The 27,501-nt window shown below is 35.6% G+C and overlaps 3 protein-coding genes across 16 annotated transcripts; 2 read left to right on the forward strand and 1 right to left on the reverse strand.

Annotated features, from left to right (window-relative positions):
* The first annotated feature begins 6,423 nt into the window (after positions 1 to 6,423).
* On the forward strand, positions 6,424 to 11,421 carry LOC103947689 (SNF1-related protein kinase regulatory subunit beta-3-like). 10 transcript variants are annotated; one of them, XM_048588877.1, is made up of 5 exons: positions 6,424 to 6,752; positions 6,943 to 7,067; positions 8,933 to 8,989; positions 10,672 to 10,758; positions 10,833 to 11,421. In XM_048588877.1, the coding sequence occupies exons 4-5, from the start codon at positions 10,732 to 10,734 to the stop codon at positions 11,157 to 11,159; spliced, it is 354 nt and encodes a 117-aa protein (XP_048444834.1). In that variant the 5' UTR covers positions 6,424 to 6,752; positions 6,943 to 7,067; positions 8,933 to 8,989; positions 10,672 to 10,731; the 3' UTR covers positions 11,160 to 11,421. The 10 variants fall into 10 exon arrangements, with proteins under 10 accessions (XP_048444834.1, XP_018503092.2, XP_048444833.1 ...); XM_018647576.2 differs by having other exon boundaries at positions 6,424 to 6,700; XM_048588876.1 differs by lacking the exon at positions 8,933 to 8,989 and having other exon boundaries at positions 10,654 to 10,758.
* Positions 11,422 to 14,823: 3,402 nt separating this feature from the next.
* Positions 14,824 to 18,398, forward strand: LOC103947691 (high affinity nitrate transporter 2.4-like). Of its 5 annotated transcripts, none has more exons than XM_048588732.1 (5): positions 14,824 to 14,884; positions 15,564 to 15,689; positions 15,931 to 16,971; positions 17,095 to 17,210; positions 17,566 to 18,398. In XM_048588732.1, the coding sequence occupies exons 3-5, from the start codon at positions 16,162 to 16,164 to the stop codon at positions 18,230 to 18,232; spliced, it is 1,593 nt and encodes a 530-aa protein (XP_048444689.1). In that variant the 5' UTR covers positions 14,824 to 14,884; positions 15,564 to 15,689; positions 15,931 to 16,161; the 3' UTR covers positions 18,233 to 18,398. The 5 variants fall into 5 exon arrangements, with proteins under 5 accessions (XP_048444689.1, XP_048444691.1, XP_048444690.1 ...); XM_048588733.1 differs by having other exon boundaries at positions 14,830 to 14,880; XM_048588734.1 differs by lacking the exon at positions 15,564 to 15,689.
* Positions 18,399 to 21,240: 2,842 nt separating this feature from the next.
* LOC103947692 (high affinity nitrate transporter 2.4-like) lies at positions 21,241 to 23,630 on the reverse strand. The gene is made up of 3 exons (XM_009358625.3): positions 22,743 to 23,630; positions 22,504 to 22,619; positions 21,241 to 22,148 (listed from the first exon to the last, which is right to left on the reverse strand). Exons 1-3 carry the CDS (start codon positions 23,550 to 23,552, stop codon positions 21,482 to 21,484), a joined length of 1,593 nt encoding a protein of 530 aa, XP_009356900.2. The 5' UTR covers positions 23,553 to 23,630; the 3' UTR covers positions 21,241 to 21,481.
* Between the last annotated feature and the right edge of the window lie 3,871 nt (positions 23,631 to 27,501).

A 27,501-nucleotide genomic window follows, 5' to 3' on the forward strand; every position in this document is an offset into this window, starting at 1 on the left:
GTTAAAATAACCGTTAAATCGTGATTTTTCGTTTATAACCGTCGAAAAGCTTTGTCCCGTTACTTGATCTCTGAATGTTTCTTTTTTATGATTTTTTGCTGATGTGATGTCAAAGCATATACAAACAAGTTTGACGGTTGGGATCGTTGAAATTAGTTTAAGAGAATTCGTATCCCATAAAAACAATAGATTAACTAACAATTAGAGTTTATTTGTACTTTCATCAAGTATAACATAAGATTTTGTAGTATCTACTTGTGTAAATATTTTAAATTGAAGATCAAATTCATTCATTGTATTCATATAGGGTCAAGGAGTGTAGCTATAAAAAATCATCAAAATCGAAGTTAAAATAACCGTTAAATTGTGATTTTTCGTTTATAACCGTCGAAAGGCTTTGTCACGTTACTTGATCTCTGAATGTTTGTTTTTTGCAATTTTTTGCTGATGTGATCTCAAAGCATATACAAACAAGTTTGACGGTTGGGATCGTTGAAATTAATTTAAGAGAATTCGTATCCCATAAAAACAATAGATTAACTAACACTTAGAGTTTATTTGTATTTTCATCAAGTATAACATAAGATTTTGTAGTATCTACTTATGTAAATATTTTAAATTGAAGATCGAATTCATTCATTGTATTCATATAGGGTCAAGGAGTGTAGCTATAAAAAATCATCAAAATCGAAGTTAAAATAACCGTTAAATCGTGATTTTTCGTTTATAATCGTCGAAAAGCTTTGTCACGTTACTTGATCTCTAAATGTTTGTTTTTTGCGATTTTTTGCTGATGTGATCTCAAAGCATATACAAACAAGTTTGACGGTTGGGATCGTTGAAATTAGTTTTCGAGAATTCGTATCGCATCAAGTTCCAATGGTGTGTGTATACACACACACACACACACACACATATATATATATATATATATATATATTTATTAAGTAGATTTAAATCTATTTATTTTGTACGTATAATTGACTGGTACACAGAGTAGTACATCACGTGTGTCATTATAAAAATAGTGAGATATGTCATATGTGTGATAAAAAGTTAATAACTTAAAAAAAAGAAAAAATTTCTCACCACTTCTATTAATATTCATTTTTCCCTCTCTTTTTTGTTTCCTTTTCAACTTTTCTTATAATTTTCACTTTTCCCTCCAGCATCTTTCCCTAATTCTCTCACTTTTTTGTTTCATTTTCAACTTTTCTTATCATTTTCATTTTCTCTCCATTTTTCTTCAAAAAGGGCGGCAGGAGTGGAATGGAATCAAATCAATGGATGCATCATGCATCATGCATATTAATTAATAATTGTTATAGTTTTTATAAAATTTAATTCAAAATTTAATATATATATATATAATTATATAATTATTATGGATAGTTAATATTTTGAGGGTATAATTATTATAGTATATATAATTATAATAATTATTATAGACTTTATAGTTAATTTAATATATATATATATATATTTATTATAGTTTTTAGGGGTATAAAATTGTTAAATTAATGTATATAATTATTACAGTATTTTTTTAGGGTTATAAAATTATAAAAATAACATTCTGCTTATCGTGTATTGTATTACCCACGTGTATACCCGAATCAACCCGTTATCTTAACAGGTGCTTATCAGGTTACTTGATAACGACCCGATTCGTTATCGTGTCGACCTGAACACCTGTTAATTTTGTCTCGTGTCGTATCGGGTTATCGGGTCGTGTCAGGAATTGCTAGGCCTACACATATATAGTTTGTGAGCGGGCTTTATGCGGATGAAAGAGAAAACCAGCATCTGCATATCCAACAAAGATCTGGTCATTTGTGGATTTTTTTTAGTAGAAGAGACCTATGTCTGTTGTACCATGAATGTATCGCAATACATCTTCGACTCCCTTCCAATGATGAATTGTTGGAGCAGAGCTATACCTTGCTAACAAGTTGATTGAAAAAACTATATCTGGTCTAATACATTGTGCTAAATACAATAAAGCACATATTGCACTCAAATATGGTACTTCTGGACCAATGACCAGTTAATCATCTTTTTTTGGATGAAATGGATCTATCTTAATGTCCAAAGAACGAACGACCATTGACATGCTAAGTGGATAAGCATTGTCCTTGCCAATTCGCTTTAGGATTTTTTCAATGTAAGCTGATTGGTGCACCAAAACTCCACTAGCACAATGCTTGATCTGCAAGCCATGACAAAATTTTGTTTTTCCAAGGTCTTTCATTTCAAATTCAATTTTCAGGTATTCAGCAGTTGTATCGAGCTTTTCAGGGGTTCCAACCAGGTTCATATCATCGACATATACTACTACTATAACAAATCCAGAGCTAGATTTCATAATGAACATACAAGGGCAAATAACATTGTTGATATATCCTTTTTTAATCAAATACTCACTGAGACGATTATACCACATTATTTCATCTCATACAATGATCACCTTAATTTGATTGAGAGCATACATCATGGTTTGTTAGTTGTTTCAAGCAACTTAAGTCATTATGGGACTTTCATATATATTTCAGTATCTAATTCTCCATATATATATATATGCGGTGATGACATCCATAAATTGCATATCAAGTTTTTCTGAAACCACTAAACTTATTAAGCAACAGAATGTAATTGTGTCCATTACAAGGGAGTATGTCTCCTCATAATCAATTACAGGTCTTTACGAAAAGCCTTGTACAACGAGTTGTGCTTTATATCTTGCAATCTTGTTTTTCTCATCGCGTTTCCTTGTGAATACCCATTTGTAACCCACGAGGTTTACAATAGGCGGGGTTTGGACTACTGGTCCAAAAATATTTTGCCTTTCCAAGGAATTTAATTCCGCCTGGATTGAATCTTTCCACTTAAACCAATCTTGTCTCTATTTGCAATCATCAAAAGAGCGGGGCTCAAGATCATCACTTAATATGATTTCAGTGGCTACCGCGAATGCGAACATGTCGTCGATGATTATTTCATTCCAATCCCACAATTCATTAGTACAAGCATAATTTATGGAGATTTCTTTACTTCCATGCACCTCTGTTTCTTCAAGTACATGTGTCTCATTAAAGACATTTTCTTTTTCTGAAAGTACATAATCATGAATTGTGGATGTGTCATTCATTTTTTTCTTCTTGAATGATTTCATTTGGATTCAGTTGTGCTCTCGACTTTTTCTTTCGAGATGCTGAATCTTTTGAACCTGGAGGTCTACCACGCTTCAGGCGTGCACCAGATGAATCATTTGCTGCCACTTTATTTTGTCCAATAGGGACATTAATTCTTCCAGGTGCATTTGCAACTGGTATATGTGATTTTGTTACTTTTATAGTATCATTACATGCATCTGGCATTTGATTAGCAATACTTTGAAGATTAATGATCATTTTCACTTCATTTTCACATTGAGTGCTACGTGGATCAAAATGAGATAAGGTGGGAACAACCTATGTCTGCTCTTTCCGTTCTTCTAGAACGGTCTTTTCTCCCTCTAACGACGGGAAGACAGTCTCATCAAAGTGACAATCAGCAAAATGAGCTGTAAACATATCACCTGTCAAGGGTTCTAAATATCTAATAATAGATGGTAAATCAAAACCCACGTAAATTCTGAGTCGGTGTTGAGGTCCCATTTTAATGCATTGTGGTAGTGAAATAGGTACATAAACAGCATAATCAAAAACTCGTAAATATGAAATGTTTGGCTAATGTCCAAACATGAGTTGTATTGGTGAGTATTGGTGGTTAGCTATAAGTCTCAATCGAACTAATGATGCAGCATGTAAGATGGCATGTCCCCATGCAGAAACTGACAATTTTGTTTTCATAAGCAGAGTGCGAGTTATTAACTGAAGCTACTTGATCAATATTCTGCTAAACCATTATAAGTATGACCGTGAGGAACAGAGTGTTCAACATCTATGCCCAGTGTCATGCAATCAAATGTTTGAGACGTAAATTCATCAGTGTTATCCAGTCGGATTGACTTAATGCAGTAATCTGGGAACTGTGCTCGCAACTTAATTATCTGAGTAAGAAGTCTAACAAAAGCTACAATCCAAGTAGACAAGAGACAAACATGTGACCATTGGGTAGATGCATTAACCAAAATTATAAAATATCGAAATGATCCACAAGATGGTTAAATAGGCCCATAAATATCCCCTTGAATTCTTTGCAGAAATGATGGGGATTCAGCATCAACCTTTAATTGTGATGGTTTAATTACCAACTTCCCTTAAGAACAAGCCTTGCAAGGGCTATCATTTGAAATAACAATGTGTCTGCTCAATAATGGATGTCCATTGGAGTTGGTAATGATTCTACGCATTATGGTAAATCCTAGGTGACCCAGACGGTTATGCCAAAGCATGTAAACTTTTGAATCAATGAACTTCTGGTTTATGACAGTATGTGATTCAACTCTCTTTATGTGTGTATAATACAATCCACTCGTCAAACCACGCAACGTCTCTAATATACGCTTCTGGGTATCATTGAAGGTAATGTATAGATACTCCACATTTTCTGCACTTTTTGTTTCAATGTGGTATCTATTTAAACGTATATCTTTAAAACTCAACAAATTTCGAGTAGATCGAGTAGCGTATAACACATTCTGTATAGACAATATTGTTCCATTTGGTAACATAATCTGGGCTTTCCTTGAGCCTTCAATCACATCTGATTGCCCTGATATTGTTGTTACCCTTACTTTTGTAAGCATCAATCTAGAGAAATACTTTCGATCTTGAAGTATTGTATGCATGGTTGCGCTGTTTGCAAGACAAATATCTTTGCTATTTCCTATGTTTTTATCCATGCTTTATGAGTAAGGGAATTACAGTTAAAAGCAATTTATAATAGGAAATTTAAATGTCACTTTTATTGAATTTGAAATGCTAGTTTTTAAACTACAAGTTCAGCATAATAAAAGTACATCAAACATCAATGATTCAATCGGACCGGTATACTTCATTTTCCCTTTCCACCGTGAAGTCTGGAGACCTCTAAGTGGGTTGCGTTCAACTGCCCTGATAAGTCACATACTGAATCAAGTATATCCATTGGTTTAGCATGGTCAAGAAAATTGGTCTCGACATCCTTCTCCTTAAGGGAGGCTTGATACAGATCCACCAGATGTTTTGGGGTACGAAAAGTACGCGCCCAATGTCCATTGCCACCACACCTATAGTAGGCTCCTTCAGAGTTTCTGAGAGCATTGTTCCTATGAACTCTGCCTTTGTGGCGATTTACATTTTTGAAGTTTGGGCTGGAATTATGCTTTGAAACCTAGTTGTGAAACTGGACACCATGATTCTTGCCTTTCCCATTCCACCGTCTTCGCCTGTGGCCACGTCCTCGTTTCTGATTATTGCCACCAGAAGATGTGACGTTCACTTCGAGAGAAGCAGCATTCATTTTTGGGAATAGTATAGATCCAGTAGTCGGGAATGATGATTTTTCAGCAGGAGCTCATTATTTTGTTCAACAATCAGGAGCACAGAGATCAGTTGGTTGTATTTAGTGAAGCCTCACGCTCTATACTACTACTGGAGAAGCACGTTAGAGGCATGAAATGTGTTGAAAGTCTTTTCCAGCATATCTTTCTCAGTAATGGTATCCCCACAGAGTTTCATCTAAGAGGTAATTCTGAACAACGCAGAATTGTACTCATTCATTGATTTGAAATCCTGGATCCTTAGCGACCCATCGGAAGAATCACCGTTGTCTGGTGATTGTATATATTTCTCAATGCCTTACAGTGAGCCCTTGGAAGATAGGCGATGATACAGCACCATCATGGATTGCAGTAAGATTAAATTTGCAGTTCAAGATGGGTGATTATACCGCACCATCTTGGATTGCAGTAAAATTAACATAAATAAACACTGGATTAGTAATCAAGATCTACACCAAACAAGAAATAAAAGATATATGTAATTGTTAGGTTGAGAACTAAAAGCAGACATGGTGCAAACAATTCTTCACGAGGGTATATTTAGCAGTTAAGGCAAAAGAAAAAGATGAATAGTAAAATCCTTAAAGGAAACATTTTTTTTTTCTTTCAGCGAAGAGAAATGAGGAATAGTTATATTTAGAGAGTCGTGCTGATAACGTGTTATAAATAGGTCAAAGTTAAAGATATAACATTTACTAGTGACAAGAGCGAAGCATGTGTAAAATATTACACTCTAACTATAGCACAAGAGGATGACAAATAAAGGAGGTATGAATAGATAATGATGTTATTGATATTTTCTTTCTTTCTTTTTTCTATATATGTTGATAGCAGTCGGAGTGCTCTATTTATAGGGCCACTTTGTATTATTACATACTGAAAATTTACAACACACTTTTGAAAAATGATCTCCTTCGTTTCCAAGTCCACATATCAACACTGCCAATGTTTTCATTCATGTGCCAATATTGCAAATCCAATCTATATGGGTATTGAAAATATCTACCAAGTTTTCAATATCAACATTCATTAACCCAATACCATTTTCAACAGTTTCAGTTTTGATTTTGAAAATTTTGTTTTTCCTCGGCGGAACCTCCTAGAAGAAAGTCCCTCGAGCTGGATTTCCTGCAGCCATTTCCTCCAACCAACAGCCCCCGCCCCCCTTTTCAAACTTTTCCAATATAAAGTTTCAATCTTTTCTCTGTTCGCCTGGTAAAGATTTTCTTGGATGCTTTCTAGTTTGCTTCTACCTCGAAATCCCATTGTGGGTCTTCTTTTATGCGACTGAATTGAACTTATTCCCAAACTGGGTTTGCTCTTCTTTAATGTTTTTTCATTTACTTTGAGGATTTAACCATGAAATTTGCAGTCTTTAGATTATTGGGTTGTTCGGTTTTGGTAAAATATCTGATGGGTTGCCTTTGATTCTATCTGGGTTTGCCTGATTTTTTCAGATTAAGTGTTGGGTCTGCAAAAATACTTATTGTGGATTGATTGTTCTGCATATTGGTTTCAAGAGGAAAGTGGTACTGAGAAGCTATAGATTGGTGATTAAGGGTTGGAGCTTTAGTCCAATCAGGTAAGTCTCTTATTGGAAATGTAATTTCTTGCATATTGATATTTGGTGTGGTTGATTAATCTTATGGATTTTCCCCCTTTGATAGTATTGAGATATAAACCCAGTAGGAGGGTTCTTCTTTCGTTTCTGCAATTCATATATAAGAAATAATGTATGACCTAGATGTTAAAATAGTTAAAACAAGAGGAAGAATAAGATTCATCTTTCAATTTGTAACAATAGATGCCGATGAATGCTAGTATGGCGGAACTAGAAAAGGAAATGCCATTATTCGATTTCGCACGCATACCCTTGAAAACACCAAGTCAAAATGGTTTCCATCCTTAGAGAAAAGCATCTATTCCTGAGGATATTTAGGTTAGCTTTAGTTCAAGGAATTCTATTTTTGGCGGTTGTGTGTGAGTTTGTGTGTTTGTTCTGCATTCATTTCGGCTCAAAGATGTCTTTTCAATTGTAAATTGTGTTAGATGTTAGGCCTTGAAGTTTTAGGACTTTCGAAATTTTTGTATTTAGTGTGCACCAAGAATTCTAGATTGTAGTGAATACCTTGTTGTTTATGAGCTTACTGTCTGTGTGTTTTGTCATATATTTACGCTATAAAGATGGTTTAATTGGAGGGGTTGGGGTAATAGTTTAGAATAATTGCTCCATAAGTTTTGTTTTGCTTTCTTAATGTTGAGGCTTTCATCATTGGTAACTTGGTAATGAAGAGTATAATAAAATATGAAAGGGAAAATGGCAGGATATACAATGTGATGCAGTCTGCTAGAAGATTGCATATGGAAATCTGTGTAGATTTTGTGTAGTGTATTACTTATCAATATCATTTGGTTTAGTGTACCTGTGTGTTTGTTTGATTATTGTGTGCGCTCTCTTTTTCAAGGTCCCTGTATAACTCTATGAACTCCCATCATTTTTTCTGCATCCTTCATTCCTTCTATTGCGATCTACTCGTGTTAGCTCAATGCAACCACTGAATGTCTAGTCTAGTTTCTTCTGTATCTATTTTATAAAGAACTGCTTTATTGTATCTCAAAAGAAGTAGAAAAAGTAAATGCTTTATCATTAAAGCCACTAATTTCCCTTTCTTAACTGCTTAAGAGATTTCTAATTGAACTAAAGCTTTCTCGATGCTGAAACTAGGCCTTATATACTTATTTTTAAATGAATATGTGTTGCTAAAGTGCACGTTTGAGGCAATGCCTACTGCGCATCAATGAATTTTGTCTAAAACAACACAGAAATGCTTTGTACCTGGGCGATATAAGAAGCTAGTGAGAGATTTGTTTAAGACTTTTTATCTGACTTAAGGGAAGAATGTTTTTATGATCAACTCTTACAGTTATTTGTTTATTGAAATTTTGTATGTAACATTTATAGTTGGGCTAAGCTCTTGAAGGTTGGCATCTATGCACCTTCTTTCTTTTATTGAGAATGAGACGTTTTATTGCAAACAAACGGAACAAAATTACAAAACAGAAGCAGTGTTTAAGGAGACCACTTCAAAAAAAAAAAAAAAAAAAAAAAAAAATTCAAAATGATGACTATGAGGCTCTCCCACAACAAAACTAAGAGATAGCAGCTTGCCGGTCAAGCCAAACAGCTGAAAGAGACATGCACCTTCAGTCTTTGCAGACAAAAATTATGAAGTTGAATCAGCTCAGAACCAGTGGGGCCACAGCAGACTCTTCATGACTGGAATCTGATTCCAGTTCATTTCATTTTTTATCTGTATGATCTTCTGAGTTTTCATTCACTGTCTTTTCAAAATTTGCGCATTCTAGAGAAGGCCTGTGCGCGGTGATTTCTTTTGTAGAATATTCTATGTAGCAAGATTAAAGTTTTTCCCTTCCTCACTATTTCAGAAGCAGTGCCAGTGATGAGCGAAGTCCATCACTGCATCCTTTGAAGACTTTTAGAGGGTGAGAAATGGATACATTCAAGTGTTGATTTGGGTTAAGTCTGATGATGAGAAACCTTACCGAAAAGGGGATTTTACTGTTCTTTTCTTTCTTTTAACACAAAGAAACTTTTAATATGCAGTTGTTTCATTTTTCTTTTTATCTTGTATTTGCTTGGATGGGATGTCCTAGTGACCTTGGGGTTCTTTCTTCAGTTCGGATTTGTTTCTGAATTTGGTCTTTCATAAATTAGGATTTATGGCTATAGAAATTTCCACAAGTTTGAAATTGTAGCTACCATTGCAAATGTGGGTGTGGTTGTGTACCAATGCCAGCGGTCTGTTTTGTTTCAAAGTTTCAGAGTTTGACATAGAAAACTCCTTCATAAGAGGTAAAGCTCCTCTGGGGGGCATAATTCCCCTCTTTCCCTGGTTTCTTGAGCCAAGTAAACCATGGGTGTGATCACCAAAGTTTTATTTATATGTTCTCTAATTTTGTTTTCATCCTTCTTTTACTAATCGGACGAGATCCCTTGAGCCATCTGGTTATTCCTTTAAATCCTTTATCCTGTTCCCCAAAACTTAATTTCTAAACCCTATCTATCCATAAATCCTGTATGTATTCATAATTCATGCTATTCAAATGATGGACACATGTGCCTTGTTTTATTTGTTTAATTTAGGCATTCTCCACTTCTGGATGGAAGAAATGATGCACATATTATTGTGGTTTATTATTATAGGAAAGTCTTTATTATTGTACCTTATAACTTACCTTATATTTATGTGAAGAAGTTGACAGCAGAGTTGTAGCTATGGTTCCTGATTTATACCTTCAGTTGCATTTTCGTCCTTGAACTCGAATAGTAGTTTACTCTGACCCTTCAACTTGATCCCAGTTGATGTTGGTCCGTTCCATTAGTTCTGTTAGTTTTTATGTCCTAAACTATATTTTTGAAGGGCACATTCTTTTTTATCTATGATTAAATAAAACTAAAACTTAATAAAAAAAAAAACACCAACCTACTGCTTCTCTTTTCCAGCAACATCCCCACCCCTCAACACTACATATCCTAGGACCGCCTCTGCCCCTCAACACTCCGTATCCTAGGACTGCCCCCACCCCCACCCCCAACCCACACCTTCCCTTGTCACTCTGTCTCTCACTTGTTTAATCCTCATTAAGTAACAGAGGCTTCCTGGTTACATCTCTATAATTTTAGTGATTGTTTGATTTGGTTTCCAGCATCCTATTCTTTTGCCTTGTGATAAGTTGGAATCGGAAAAGAAGTTGTATGGTAAATGGCGCAGAGCAAATCTTATTATCTTGTTATAATTTACAAAATTATCCATTAGTTTCATTTTGTTGTGGCTCCATTTAAAGTAAAAATAAATTATATGGTTCAGAAATTAACACCATGTTGTATTAAACCTGAAAGGATTTTTACTATGCAAATTGGGATTTCTAATTTTCTTTATAGCTATATCAGATTAAATTTCCTTGGTATCAGAAAGTGAAAATTGGGTAACATACTTGGGTTCCATAGCCATTGTGTTGTTTGTCCTGGATTTTAACATTTTGCAGTAAACGGTAGAATTTTCTGGCTTTCTTCTTGGTGTGCGGTGTGCAATTATACTCCTATTTGTTCATAACCTTCGTCTGTGCTTCTATGATTCTCATGGAAGTAAGCTGCTTTCTTTCAGGTTATTAGTCCATATACTTCCTCTGTTGATGATCTTGCGCCTGCTAGTTCCCGTTTCAACATGAACAACTCATTTGGTGATGATTATGTAAGCCTTCGGAACCTTAATGTTTTTATTTTCTACTCAAATAAAATAGGGCAACCTTAAAACTTTATGTGCAGGATGAAGCAACTGTTGCAGGATTTGAAGTTTTAAGATCACCCGATGCAAGTTACAACAACGTGTACCCTGGGAATGAAGACGAGGCACGGGATCCACCTCTTGTCCCTCCACATCTGCAACAGACATTACTTAGTTACCCAGCAAGCGCAGACACTGCCGGAACCCTTCCAGCACCGCAAAACGTGACACTCAACCATCTTTACATTGAGAACCGGGAGACCCCACGCTCTGTGGTCGCACTTGGGTTCACTCATCGCTTTCGTTCAAAATTTGTTTCAGTTGTGCTTTACAAACCAGTTCAAAGAAGTGGGACTACCAGCAGTTAGAAATTGAACACTAGAATACACCTACATTAGCGGTGAAAGATACTTATTTCCTCACAGAAGCTTATGAAATTAGGTTTGATTTCTTCCGATTTCTTTGTAGACTTGATGTATTCTTCAGCGTAGACTCGCTATACTGTGGAGTTTGCTGGTTAGGTTATGATCTCATGCGAGAATTGTTAATTTGAAGTGATTAGGATCATTTGATTGCATTTGTGAATATAAAATGCCTGCTTTATACATAAAAGGAAGCCTTCTCCTTGTATTTTCATATCATATGGTTGAATGATATATGCAACTCTTGCAGGAACATGCATGCAATTGTTGGTAATATTTTTGTATTTGACCTAAAACTAGAAGCCTTATCTCCCAAGCATATAATTCATTTGTTTTATTCTGTGCTCCAATTGTTTTGGTAACGTCAGTAGTCAACTCCTACTGTCTGTACTTATCCTTGCAAAATGGGGGAAGTAAGAGGATCATTGTAATACATTCATTATGGATGGGTTTCCATTATTAGATTGGTTTTAAATTTTATTAATGATATTATAAACTACTATAATCTACGGGAAGAGGATTCTAATGATATTATAAACTACTATAATCTACGGGAAGATGATTCAAATTTGGTTGCAATAGTATGCACGATGTCCTAGCCCTCGTAAGAGTGCTCTTCTTGTATCATATATATTTTATATTTTTATTAGGTATGAATGTTTGAGATGCATTTTGAAATGCACAAACTGGATGGTCATGTACTTAGCAAAAGGAAATAAGGATGTGCAAGAAAAATCTTCTGAATCATTCAAACTATCCAAATAAAACCAATTCGAGCGGTTTGTTTTGGTTTTGGTTTTATCCATTTAGTGTAAAACTCAACCAAAACCGAAACCAAACCACTCAAATGGTTTTATTCAAGCGGTTCGAAAATCTGATTATAAATGGATTAAGTTGATCCGGTTCGATTATGATCCAAGTTAATATAGCATATTATTTAAAAAAAAAATTATTACTTCACAAATATTATACTTGTGTGTAATTGACTTTTTTTTAAGGTAATAAGAATTTATTAAGAAATCATTTAGGACGTATATAGCACAAGCATGTCAATGTAACCAAGAGGTCACACATGTCAAGGGGCACACCACACAATACCAAGAGGTTAGAGAGATTTGTAGCAATACCGATTAGGAGTGATTCTGATTAAGGGAGCTTAGACATAATGATTTGAATTTCGATTAAGGGAGCTTAGATATAATGATTCGAATTTCGAAATAAATGAACATCGATAAAGATTCAAATTTGATGAATATCGTATGTGAATCAAGAAGTTAGATCTGATAATCTAAATACCGTTTGGATCCAGTAGTTAAATTGTAAGTGAATCCAAATATGAAAATGGCTAACCCGTTTAAGTCTATAATTCCTTGTTAATTAAATTATAAACCATCATCCACCACTATTCTCCTCTTTTTAATTATTCTACTCAATCACAAGCCCTTATTTATCTTGGATAACCTGCATCCGCTTTTCATTTCGTATGTTTGAAGACATATCTGTCTGTGTGTGTGTGTGTGTGTGTGTAATGATATAAAAAAGATATAAGTGGAATTATATGTTTCATCATATCAATTCAGATGAAGTGGAATTATTGGATTTATCGATGGAAGACCAACTAACAAAGATATCGGGCAACATTCTTTATCTTTCACTTGTAGGATCTGACAAATCCATGCATGGACTTATCATAGACAGTTCTTATCAAAATACAAAAAAGCTCTTATAATATTCCATGGCCACCAAAACACAATAGTTTTTTCGTATCTCTTAAACAAACAATAAAGGCCACAATTACAGATCCCTCCGACGCATGGCCAACGAATTCCAATAAAACAATACCAAATCGCGTTGTCCAAAGCCCCTTCAGGAAAATTAAAAAAATTAAAAAAACGACCTCAAAGAACCCTATGAGCAATTGAAAGGTTAAGTATTGCATAATAAATCATATTTTGTGTATCCATCAAACATTTCGGGCAACCGATCGGTAAATGTTTAAAAAAATCGTATAGTTTGCGATCAGAAGCGATGAAACCTTTGACCTGTATCTGGGAATTATAAGTAGGAGTTTTGTGGGCCATAATTGTCCAATAATTCACATTTTGATAATTGTTAGTATACATAATTAGTAAGGCAACTTAATATAAATATTACTTATGTGATGAATTGTAATGGATGTCAAGGGTCATCCATCTCATTAGCCCTTGATTGACTTGCAAATTGCAGAACATGTATATTTTTGCTTAAAATATTTGCATTTTGGTCACCTTAAACTTGCAAGTTGCAATAGATTATTGGTACATGTCAAAATATAAGGCTCACACATTCACACATATGTTAAACTATATACTAATCAATAAGTCATCATTGAAACAAAGAACAATTGATATTCATTTACATTAGTGACACAAAATGAGATGAAGCATTATCAGTGCCTAATAACTAGCATGCACGATGATATGTACCCTTCAGTGGATTAACAGTTTAGCAATATGTTATGTCAAAATTTTTTTATTATTGGACATGTTCTGACGTCAAATTGAGAAAATTAAAATGTTTGACATCAATATATTTCCCCTATATAAGTAATTTTTTCTATTATTTGACATGTTCTGATGTCAAATTGAGAAAATTAAAATGTTTGACATGAATATATAACCCCTATATAAGTAATTTTTTTCTATTATTTGACAAGTTCTGACGTCAAATTGAGAAAATTGATTGTCATATCATGTTAACAATTCACATGTTAATAACAAAACAGAGTACAAAGTTGATATTTCCTAGAGATTGAAAATATCTTATTAATAAATATATCACTTAAAAAAATCAACAATTATTGACAGTGAACAATGCGTCATTCAGAGTGCCATCAAACTGTATTTAGTTCCTCTCCTGAATTTAGGAGGTTGAGTTTTCTGAACAAAGCATACAGGCCGTTATATTTTGATTTAACAGTTACAAATAAAAATGCACTCTAAAAATTACAATAATTATAATCGTTAGATCAAAATCCAATGATCCGTGTGCTTTGTTCAGGAGGCTCAGTCTCCAAAACTGATGAGTGCATCCAAATCCCATCAAACTAGAAAAAATGAGATTAAGAAGTGATGTATCTGTCAACAATGGGCACAAAAATCAACCGGTTGGCAAAAACATTTCCAAGTGTCATCAAAGAAGAATAAACTTTGATGTATCTGTCAGAGATTAATTAGCCTAACACCATGGATGAGGAAATCACTACCTAACAAAACGGCTAAAAGAATTTAGTTGTCATATAGATCAAAAGTAAACACATTCAGAATTAACATGGATGATAATTACGAATATAAAAAAGGTAGCATTATTTACACATTTATTATTATTTTTCATATATCCATCTCAATTTTCTGTCATTAAATCAAATGAATTGAAGAAAAATAATGATAAAAGATTAATAACGGTGTGTGAAAAATAAAAAAGAATGTATGTATACATTAAATATTACTATCCTATAAAAAATAGGGGTTGGCGGTGATGGATGGAAACTTGCATGGCGAGGGCTTAGTTTAATCTTTAAGAATATTCAAGGCTCGAAATTGATGAGTTAAGAATACTGGATAGACAGTACTTCTTATAGGTTCTAAAGTGACAAAGAATGCCCTTGTTGAATTTGATTGCGTAATACGTAGGTATATGACTTTTTGTATTGATATGTATAAAGTATTACAATATATATATAGTGTTTTATCAAAATATTTATTTAGATAGGAATCTTACACTAATTACAATTAATATATATTGTTACAATTACGAAGATGATTCTGCAGTAATTAAAAAGGTTTTATTTACATGATCTTTCTATGTTCTTTTAGTAAATAGGGTTACAATTAAGTTCTTCATCCAAAATTAGTCTCGAGCAAACTCATAGTGTTTGCACTACAAGTTGCTGAACAGTTCTATTAACAATCTAAGTGATCTTTGAAGGAGCTTTCGGAAGTAATTTGGTGCTTTTCTAGAAGGCGATAGAAAATTTTATAATTAACGTGCACTATTAATTTTAAGAATTATTATTAGCACTCTAAAAATCTCACTTTGCACTTTAAATTTTTTATAATTAGAAAGCGATAGGAAGTTTTATAATTAAGGAGCATTATTAATTTTGGGAATTGTTATTAACACCCCAAAAATCTCACTTTGCACTCTAAATTTTCTATAATTAGAAAGAAAAATACACTTGTTAGGAGTGTAGAATGAAATTTTTGAAATGCTAATAATAGTTTCTTAATTTTATACAAAATAGTGTTGTGTTTTTGGTTATCTATGAAAACAGAGCCAAATGAGCCCTAATCAGATTATTAATGCATGCAGATGATTGCTTGTACAGTTATTGCCCATGCTACGCAGCATTTCTCAAAGAATCTTTCCTCTTCGTTAAACATAAATGTACAGTAGCACAGGGAACGTGTTATCTGTACACGTCCTCAGCAATATTGTGTACGAGTCCCCAACAGAGTTAATAAGGATTCATTGACTTAATTTTTTTTTTTTTTTTAAACGATATTATTTACGTTAAAGGATAGAGGAGCGAGTAAAGCTTCAGAATAGATTAACAAAAATGTGGTTAAAATTAGTATTGAATTTTTCTAGTTATGTGCCCCTACTTTATAATAACCAGCTAATTGCAAGGTTATGTTTCCCTTGGGATATACGATGAGCCTTTGCCTGTACATATCAGATGCGGCGAATGGATCAGAAAGTATTGAGAATCACACTCTTGCCTCTTCACAACCCTTCACACGGTCAACTCAAAACCCTCTATAAATCCACACTCCCCCTTTCCTACACAACACGACAACTCCTCCATTTACTACTCTAAGCAGTTTCTGAGTTCCAAAACTCGATCCAGTTTAAAACTCGAAACTATTCAAAATCCAAACCCCAAAGCCCGAATTCCGAAGCCCCAAAAATGGCAGATTCAGAAGGTGAACCCGGAAGCTCCATGCATGGAGTGACAGGCAGAGAACAAACCTTGTCATTCTCAGTAGCATCGCCAATTGTCCCAACAGACACGACAGCCAAATTCGACTTGCCAGTCGATTCAGAGCACAAGGCCAAAGTTTTCAAACTATTCTCTCTGGCCAACCCTCACATGAGGACGTTCCACTTGTCTTGGATCTCCTTCTTCACTTGCTTTATCTCAACATTTGCAGCTGCTCCTCTCGTCCCTATCATCCGAGACAACATAAACCTCACGAAGCAAGACATCGGAAATGCCGGAGTTGCCTCCGTCTCAGGCAGCATATTCTCAAGGCTTGTGATGGGTGCGGTGTGTGATTTGATAGGGCCACGCTACGGCTGTGCGTTCCTAATTATGCTCAGCGCACCCACTGTGTTTTGCATGTCGTTTGTGGCTGACGCTGGGGGTTACATAGCAGTTAGGTTTATGATTGGTTTTTCTCTTGCATCATTTGTGTCGTGCCAATATTGGATGAGCACAATGTTTAATAGTAAGATTATTGGACTGGTTAATGGGACTGCAGCCGGGTGGGGTAACATGGGCGGTGGGGCAACCCAACTCATGATGCCTTTGGTGTTTGACATCATCGGTAGATGTGGAGCAACTCCTTTTACTGCCTGGAGAATTGCATTCTTCATTCCAGGGTGGTTTCATATCATTACTGGAATCATGGTGTTGACCCTTGGCCAAGACTTGCCTGATGGGAATCTTGGTGCCTTGCAGAAGAAGGGTGAAGTTGCCAAAGATCAATTCTCCAAGGTCAGTTTCTTTTTATTTTTTATTTTTTATTTTTATTCACTCACTTTCAAAGACAGAATTTTATATAAGTTGATAACTAATTATATTGATGTCTAATTGATCAATTTCATTACTATTGTTCAGGTATTGTGGTATGCTGTCACAAACTATAGAACGTGGATCTTTGTCCTTCTCTATGGCTACTCCATGGGTGTTGAGTTGTCCATTGATAATGTCATTGCTGAATACTTCTATGACCGGTTAGTTTTTCTTCTTTACTTATTTGTTTTTCATTTTTGGGTAACTATTTTTACCGTATTTAACGTTCTCTTGTCATATATATAATATGTTATGTTACCGTACTTTATTAAATAAATTTAATCAAACTGAGAGTTTGTCAATATAAACGCGTCATATTGTCTGGATAAAAAATAAAGTATAATTTCTCGTTTAATATTTTATTTATCTTTTACTGAGGTAAACTACTTACTAACTCAGTGATATCATGATCATTTTAACAAATATAAGCAGTGTTGATTTCCCACCTGTCAGTTGCATTAATTTCTCTCTTTTACCGTACTAATTACGTTTAATTTGTGTTAATCGAATCAACAGATTTGATCTAAAACTTCACTTAGCCGGCATCATTGCTGCATCATTCGGCATGGCCAACTTTGCGGCTCGTCCCTTTGGTGGGTGGGCATCTGATGTAGCAGGCAGGTACTTTGGAATGAGAGGCAGGTTGTGGACTCTCTGGATTCTCCAAACCCTAGGAGGAGTCTTCTGTATATGGCTCGGCCGAGCCAATTCACTCCCCCTTGCAGTCCTTGCCATGATCCTCTTCTCTATAGGAGCCCAGGCTGCCTGTGGAGCTACCTTTGGCGTCATCCCCTTCATCTCCCGACGTTCCCTCGGCATCATATCGGGCCTCACCGGAGCAGGTGGGAACTTCGGGTCTGGGTTGACCCAACTAGTGTTCTTCTCGACCTCAGCGTTCTCAACTGCCTCAGGGTTGTCTTGGATGGGGGTAATGATTGTGTGCTGTACTCTTCCTGTGACTTTGGTGCACTTCCCACAATGGGGAGGCATGTTCCTTCCAGCGTCCAAAGATGTCGAGAAGTCGACGGAAGAGTTTTACTATGCAGCTGAGTGGAGTGAGGCGGAGAAGCAGAAGGGGTTGCACCAAGGGAGTTTAAAGTTCGCAGAGAATAGTAGGTCTGAGCGTGGTAGGCGAGTTGCGTCTGCTCCAACTCCACCCAACACCACACCTTCCCATGTTTAATCACATGCATGCATCAATGGGTGCAAGTGAAGAACTCGAATAATCAGAGAGAACTGCTTTTAAATATGTGAATGTCGTCTCTATAAAGAAGATCGCATACGAATTGGTACATGTTTCACTTGTAATGAAAACGGAGGCAGTGACGACTGTGTGCCTCTTTTGAGTTGATCTGTATACCACACACACACACATATATATAATTTCTTTTTACTTTAAAGTTTTAAGCTTTAATTTGATTTTGTTTAATTCTCTTTATTCCAATTTGGCCAATTTACACATGTGGTTTCTTTAGTTTTTTTTTAAATAACGTTCGATAGTAGATCCATTCATTTGAGCTGAAATCAATGAGATACAGGCAAAAGAGCTTGGGGGGTGGGGAAGAAATTGCCCAACTACACTGGCCAATAGACAAGTTATATCGCGCGAGGCGATGGGCAATGGTGTTAGCTTGGCGGCGGATATGGGTAACAAAATGTGGTTTCTTTAGTTTGGGTAATGCTAGAGAGACTATTTTTTTAAACTATCTACACTGGCCAATAGACAAGCTATATCGCGCGAGGCGATGGGCAATGGTGTTAGCTTGGCGCAGCGGATATGGGTAACAAAATGTGGTTTCTTTAGTTTGGGTAATGCTAGAGAAACCATTTTTTTAAACTATCTTTTGTGAAACACATGACATGGTCGTTGAAGGTTGGTCTTCTTCTTTTTTACAAAATGTAGTATAAAAAGATGGTGTCCCTAGCATTTTTTTTTTCCTTAAAACATAATAGTTTCATTAGAAGAAAATGATTTCAAAATGCATTTAATGAAGAAGTAGATCTGTTAACAGTAATGAGCTCAAGCTCAAGCATCTGAGATTGAAGGAGAGAAGTGGGGAAAATAGAGAGACAGATAGAATCAAACTTAAGAAGCTTTCATTACAAGATGACCAATGAATTGTACAATATAGTTTTTATAGAAACCTTTCACATTACAATACTACCCTTAACCAATTTAATCCTTTTATTAACTAACTCAACTAATACAATTTTTATAAGTGTCATATGGCTGTTAAGATTCACAATTTTTATCACAAAGTTAGTTTAAGAAAATTGGAGATTTAGAGAGCGTAAATTATAGATGTGTGAAATGTGAATATGTTCCTACAAAGTTAGCAAACCCGAAATACGTATGTCCGACTAGATGCAATAAACTTGAAATATCGAAAATGCCAAACGCAAGAGACGTGCGCATACTACCACCTCAAATTCCGTAGTCAATTTTAACAAATTAAACTCCAGGACTAGTAAGTTTGCCAAAATTGAAACTAAAAAAACGAAAGTGGTACGTAGATGGTTCAAGACAGAGGGATAAAAGGTATAATTTATCCCTTAATTTTCACATTAATGACGATGGATTTTCTTATGTTTTTTTTTATGTCGCCCTGAAAATCTGCATGTGCTGGAACTTTCCAGTTAGAACACTATGTATTATAAATCTGAATTATGAAAGCAAATTACTAAAAAAGAAACTCTGGATATATAGAGGTTTATCGATGCAGATGTCAATGGGCGTTTCTGGTATCCGCACGCGAACTTATCCATACACACATAGGGGAATTTCAGATAGGATATGGAATTTGGAAATTTCTATCCTTATTGTTAGGGATCCCGCAATATCTTGGAGATCCACAATAAGGATTGCGAAATCTTCGAATCGTTCTAAGACTCACTTTCACTACAGTACACATGAGACATGGTTAAGAGTTCTTATTGAGCATATTTGAAGTATATGCGGCTTTTTATCCACCGTTGAGTCCCAATGACAATCTATGAAAATGTAGAAACTAGACCAAGACATGATACATCAACGAAGTCAACGATAAACATATTGCGCTCGACATCAACTCAGCAGAGCATGAGAAGATTGAAGTCAAGCAATTTGATCCTAGACAATCTTGTTGACCCCTACACGGTGTTACCGTTGAAGTCTACCTTCTAGATGCTTGTCTGAGGAATTGGTATGCTTATCCATCTCATTAGCAATTAATAATGCTTGTAGTTCTCATTTGGAAGTTTTGTCAAACTCAGGGGGAGTATCTAAAAGTATACTCTCTTGATCCTAATATACTATTTTCCCCTACAATTACCAGCATTTTTCCCACTAGATTTTTGCTACTTGACTAGATTTTGACGAGGTACCCATCCTGGGCTAATTATAAGGTTGTGAGCTTTTCTACTTGCGTCCAAAAGACATTTAGTTTTGATTTAATGCGACTTCCCACTTTTCTCCTTACTATGGGTTTTTATCCCACCTTGGGTTTTTCCATAGCAAGGTTTTGTAAGCTTTACCACCTATGCATTTTTTTTGTTTGTTTTGAGACTCACATCTACTACTTGTGCCTACTAGACAAGACGGCTTCATCAATTGCTTCTAAATTTGCCTGAAGATATGATGCGCCAACTACTTGAGGATTTACACACTCAAGGCGGAGTATTAAGAATATAATTCTAGCAAATGTGTGATTGTGTAAATCATTAGTAGATTGTATTTAGGATACTAAAATATCATTTTTCTTTAAGATTGTATTACTTGCAAGGCAGGGAATCCTCCTTGGTTTACTATAAATAAAGACACAAGGACTAGGGAATAGCACGCAAATTTCCTCAAATCTATTCTTCATCCCTCTTTCGCTTTTGCCGTGTCCCCTCTCCCTTTATTCTCTACAATGGGTCATAACAGTTTGGTGATTGTTTATTTAAAAAAAAAAAAGATTGAAAATCGAAAATTGAAAGCTACTTTTTTAGAAATCACGATTTTGGTTTTCATTTTACATTTGCTGAAACTAAAAGACTAAAAACCAAAAATGTTATAAAACGGGACGTAAAAATTGAAAATTAAAATAATGAAGTAACGGACCTTAAAATCTTCTGATTTGTGTCCATCTAAAACATTAAAAAAGGATGTTTCGATGTGTTATAAGATCTTAACAAACTTATTATGAGAAGTAAAAGCATTTGTCTGCATCATATAGAATAAAAGCACACGCTATTAACCTATTACACCGCCTCCATTTTCAGTACAAAGAAACTATATATATGCCCTAATTTAACTCATTATGTATTGTACCACCTTATAATAGAGTTGAAATTCATATTTGTAAAACTCACTTGTACGAGTTACAAATATGATTAATTAAGATGGTCCAAATAAAAGTATTCATTGTTATTGTGTGTTTCACACTTGCATGTCGATCTTTCTCTTTGTTGACTAAACATAGGAAGGTGTGGTGTTGGGTGGAGTTGGAGCAGACGCAACTCGCCTACCACGCTCAGACCTGCTATTCTCTGCGAACTTTAAACTCCCTTGGTGCAACCCCTTCTGCTTCTCCGCCTCACTCCACTCAGCTGCATAGTAAAACTCTTCCGTCGACTTCTCGACATCTTTGGACGCTGGAAGGAACATGCCTCCCCATTGTGGGAAGTGCACCAAAGTCACAGGAAGAGTACAGCACACAATCATTACCCCCATCCAAGACAACCCTGAGGCAGTTGAGAACGCTGAGGTCGAGAAGAACACTAGTTGGGTCAACCCAGACCCGAAGTTCCCACCTGCTCCGGTGAGGCCCGATATGATGCCGAGGGAACGTCGGGAGATGAAGGGGATGACGCCAAAGGTAGCTCCACAGGCAGCCTGGGCTCCTATAGAGAAGAGGATCATGGCAAGGACTGCAAGGGGGAGTGAATTGGCTCGGCCGAGCCATATACAGAAGACTCCTCCTAGGGTTTGGAGAATCCAGAGAGTCCACAACCTGCCTCTCATTCCAAAGTACCTGCCTGCTACATCAGATGCCCACCCACCAAAGGGACGAGCCGCAAAGTTGGCCATGCCGAATGATGCAGCAATGATGCCGGCTAAGTGAAGTTTTAGATCAAATCTGTTGATTCGATTAACACAAATTAAACGTAATTAGTACGGTAAAAGAGAGAAATTAATGCAACTGACAGGTGGGAAATCAACACTGCTTATATTTGTTAAAATGATCATGATATCACTGAGTTAGTAAGTAGTTTACCTCAGTAAAAGATAAATAAAATATTAAACGAGAAATTATACTTTATTTTTTATCCAGACAATATGACGCGTTTATATTGACAAACTCTCAGTTTGATTAAATTTATTTAATAAAGTACGGTAACATAACATATTATATATATGACAAGAGAACGTTAAATACGGTAAAAATAGTTACCCAAAAATGAAAAACAAATAAGTAAAGAAGAAAAACTAACCGGTCATAGAAGTATTCAGCAATGACATTATCAATGGACAACTCAACACCCATGGAGTAGCCATAGAGAAGGACAAAGATCCACGTTCTATAGTTTGTGACAGCATACCACAATACCTGAACAATAGTAATGAAATTGATCAATTAGACATCAATATAATTAGTTATCAACTTATATAAAATTCTGTCTTTGAAAGTGAGTGAATAAAAATAAAAAATAAAAAATAAAAAGAAACTGACCTTGGAGAATTGATCTTTGGCAACTTCACCCTTCTTCTGCAAGGCACCAAGATTCCCATCAGGCAAGTCTTGGCCAAGGGTCAACACCATGATTCCAGTAATGATATGAAACCACCCTGGAATGAAGAATGCAATTCTCCAGGCAGTAAAAGGAGTTGCTCCACATCTACCGATGATGTCAAACACCAAAGGCATCATGAGTTGGGTTGCCCCACCGCCCATGTTACCCCACCCGGCTGCAGTCCCATTAACCAGTCCAATAATCTTACTATTAAACATTGTGCTCATCCAATATTGGCACGACACAAATGATGCAAGAGAAAAACCAATCATAAACCTAACTGCTATGTAACCCCCAGCGTCAGCCACAAACGACATGCAAAACACAGTGGGTGCGCTGAGCATAATTAGGAACGCACAGCCGTAGCGTGGCCCTATCAAATCACACACCGCACCCATCACAAGCCTTGAGAATATGCTGCCTGAGACGGAGGCAACTCCGGCATTTCCGATGTCTTGCTTCGTGAGGTTTATGTTGTCTCGGATGATAGGGACGAGAGGAGCAGCTGCAAATGTTGAGATAAAGCAAGTGAAGAAGGAGATCCAAGACAAGTGGAACGTCCTCATGTGAGGGTTGGCCAGAGAGAATAGTTTGAAAACTTTGGCCTTGTGCTCTGAATCGACTGGCAAGTCGAATTTGGCTGTCGTGTCTGTTGGGACAATTGGCGATGCTACTGAGAATGACAAGGTTTGTTCTCTGCCTGTCACTCCATGCATGGAGCTTCCGGGTTCACCTTCTGAATCTGCCATTTTTGGGGCTTCGGAATTCGGGCTTTGGGGTTTGGATTTTGACGCTGCTTAGAGTACTAAACGGAATTGTGGTGTTGTGTGAGGAAGGTACAAAGGGAATGTGGCATTTATATAAGGCTTGGAGTTGACGTTGTGAAGGGTTATGAAGGGGCAACGGGCAAGAGTAAGATTCTCCACATTTGTGTGATCCATGTCGCCGCATACGATGATATGAATAGTAAAAGTCTCATCGAATATCCGAAGGGATCACAGTAACCCTTCAAAATTGCAACCAGCTGGTTAACTAACAACTGTCTTGCATATGTATTAGGGACAACCAAGTATTAACAAAGTCAATGAACTCCTAATAATTAAGTCGGCTCGGAATTTGCACACATCAAAGGAAATTATATTTTAATATTGTTTGTTTGGAGTAATGCTTGGCTGCATAAATCTAAATTATATATATACAACTAGTAAATGATCCACTTTGATTGGTTAATAATGCAATCTGTAACATTGTACTTTGCCCACTTGTAATCGAAGAATTTGCATGAGTCTTGAAATTGCTCGTCGGAAGCGCATATTGAGGCTATGTTAGATGAGGGATATCCTAAGTAGCAAAGAATTGAGTTAAAGTTAGTAAGAAATGGATCATATAATACAAGATTAGAAGAGATTAGTAATGACCTCTATGAGCATTAGAAATGCATGTGAGATGTATTTGAAAATGACACTTTCCAAGCAGAGATTTGCAAATCTCTCCCACATATATCTTTGTAATGCTTATGAATGGCATAACTAATCACTTTAATCTACAATTTTATGATCCATTTCTTACCAACTTGGATTCATTCCTTCAGACTTAGAAGTCCCTCATCCATATATAGCCTGAGTGAATTCTACAGAGGAGCTCCAAAAAGTGACTGTAGTGAATTCTCTTTAATATCGATTGGATTTATTCGTATGGAATAATCCCTTATTTGCTTTTCCAAAAAAAATAATAATAATAATAATAATCTTTGAAAGTTTGGGATCTACAAAATAAATTAATTTTCTAACACCAGTCCTCTCAAATTTGTCCTGCTGTTAACGCATCATGTATTGATATATTTTGTTGGAGGGTATTAAAGCTACTCACATCCAATTAAAACGTTGGATGATTACAGATAACGTTAAAATTAGTTTTAATGGAAGTGTCACAAATAATGTCAAATGCATTACAAATTTACAATGCAAGTTTTTAATTAATAATTGAGATATTCAGGTTGGTTGACAATTTTTATATATCATAATTAAGACATTTTGCACGTTCTACGTCAAATTCCAAAGGGATGTGATATCCACACACCCCATTTTACTTCTCACACACCCCTTTTTACTTCTCACACAACCCTTATTAATTTTTGTCATTTGATTTTCTTCAATTCATTCAATCCGACGATCGGAAATTAAGAGAGTGTGTGAGAAGTAAAAAGGAGTGTGTGGATAGTACACACCATTCCAAATTATATGGTTAATCATGTTTTTTTTTTTTTTAGTACATCTATCTTTTTACACTAAAGGGAGGGGGATTTCTGTTGAGCCACACAATGGGCAGCCTAGCTAATTTGATATTGAATTCGCCATCCATGAGATTCGAACCTAAGACCTCTCACTTTCAAGTGAAGAGGAATACTTCTAGACAGTAGTACTAAGTGGCTATGGTTAATCATATTTTATCTAAGAAGCTAAGACAACTAATGGTAGGACAGTAACATAATCAGTTTTGTATTTTTTAAAAAAATAAATAATGATATTATCTACACTAAGGGTGTGTTTGTTTGACCGGATTAGGGGAGACTGGACTAGACTAGACTAATTGCTAGTGTAGTCCCATGTTTGTTCTGAACAAGGATTAAGTTTAATGAGTTTAGATAGGACTCGCTCGGATTATACACTTCGCTAGGAGTTCTTAACGAAGGACCCCAATTTTGGCCGAACTCATAAGCCCTTCTGATAGAGAGAAAACCGCGAGAGAGTCACTCGTCCAAGAACCCCAACGTTGCTCGTCCTACTCATCACACATCACTCCCTCATTGCCCTGCTCCCTCATCGCCGTCCTCCTCACCCTCATCTCTATGCCCTCCCTCATCTGCATCTGCTGGCCCTCATCTGCTCTAAGTTGTCTGGTAAACTTCAAATCTTTGATTTATTTCGTCGATTTGTTTTGCAGATTGTGATATTACTGAGCTTTATTTGATTTTGTTTTTTTGGATTTGAGAAAATTTCAATCATAGACCTCTGCACTTGAACAGATTAGGGTTTTGATTTTTAGGTCAAATTGAGATTAGAATTTGAGGTTCTCATATTTCTGTGTAGTTTTTTGTTTTTATGTTCTTGGTTCACGAATCGATGACTGGATTGAGAATGACAAGGATTATGAAAGTTAAGCACTTACCTTGATTTCCTTTTGGTAATTCTCTTTTGGATGTTTATTTGATTTCGTTTTTACACTTCTTATCACATACTGCATCACAAATCGAAGAAAAAGTACAGCGGTTCATCGTAATTCAGGGTCCAAGTTACTCTAGAACTAGAAGTATTTGTAGGGAGATTCCAAACCCAAAGACCTCTTGCAACCAATATCACGTTAGAAACCATCGGACACTAAGTTTAAGCTATTTAGAGAATGAACCATCAGTAACTGATATATGTATAGTAATCTAACTGGAATATTTATGTTTACCTAAGAATCTAAAATGCTTTCAAGTTATGGATTTATTTATTTAATTAGTTTTTTTCCCATTGTCTTGTAATTGCCAATTGGTGGCTTTGTTTCATCTGGTTTTGTTCTCTTGAAACTCTTTTGTGGTACAGATCCCATTATTGGTTGCGGAGAAGAGGAGCATAAACGGAAGTGGCCGATACTCAGAACCCAAGGGAAAACAAGTAACAAATGACTCAAAACCCTCGAGTCTAGAAGTAAAGGTATAAGTCCTTAACCCATAGATCAATTTTCGACATGGATCTATTGAATGTAGTCCTTGGATGTGTGAAAGTCTGCATTGCATCTTTGTGAATATGACTTCTGTGATATTATAGAAAAACCAAACTGTTTAGGCAATGTAAAAATTCAATTCTACGAAGTTCTATCTATTTGAGCTAAATAACCTTCTTGCTTGAAAATTCAACAGAAATTCTGACAAAATTTCATATATATATAGTGATTTTCTGGCTGGGGCCTTCCACATGTATGGGCACAATCTAACATAGATTTCTAGGGGTAAATGTTACATTTTCAAGTTTGGTACATAAAAGAAAAATTGTGATGCAGATAATGAAGATATTGTCATATGAAAAGTAAGCGTCATGAAAATCAAATATATGTTTCCAATTTGATTGGTTAACTTTTGTTTTTTATTTGCCTACACTTTTTCAACTTAACCTTGTGACTTGGCTGGTTTATTTTGGTACAATGGGTTGTTGATGCAGTTAGTTGTTTAAGAATTCTTTGTATATCGTTTCTTTTGATCTAGTTCATTTGATATCACACACAATTGCTTTGTATCATGAATTCTTTGATCTAGTTAATTTGATATAATACTCACTTCATTTTAATCATCCTTAATAACAGTAAATATTACATATATAATGTCCTCATTAATTTTCCTTTTTTTTTTTTTTTTTTTTTTTTTTTTAGTTTGGATCAAATTGATGTATTGACTCTTATTTTGGAAAAACCATAAAATGTGGGAGTGTTCAGGTCAATCGATTCAGAACTCAAGAAAGTGTTCGTCCAAAGGCTTTTAAGCGACAAAGCAAGCGGATGAGTATATTATTTGGTACCTTTTGACATGGATGTATTTTATTAATCGTACAATCTTAGGTTATGGCTTCTAACTTAGCCTTGTACTGTGAAATATTTTGGCTAATGTTAACTAGGATTTTGTAAATTATGGAGATGTACTTTGGAATGCTATACTATAGT

The sequence above is a fragment of a genome, unplaced genomic scaffold, assembly GCF_019419815.1.
Source record: "Pyrus x bretschneideri cultivar Hongxiangsu unplaced genomic scaffold, Pyrus_bretschneideri_v1 Contig29, whole genome shotgun sequence".
Lineage (NCBI taxonomy): Eukaryota > Viridiplantae > Streptophyta > Magnoliopsida > Rosales > Rosaceae > Pyrus > Pyrus x bretschneideri.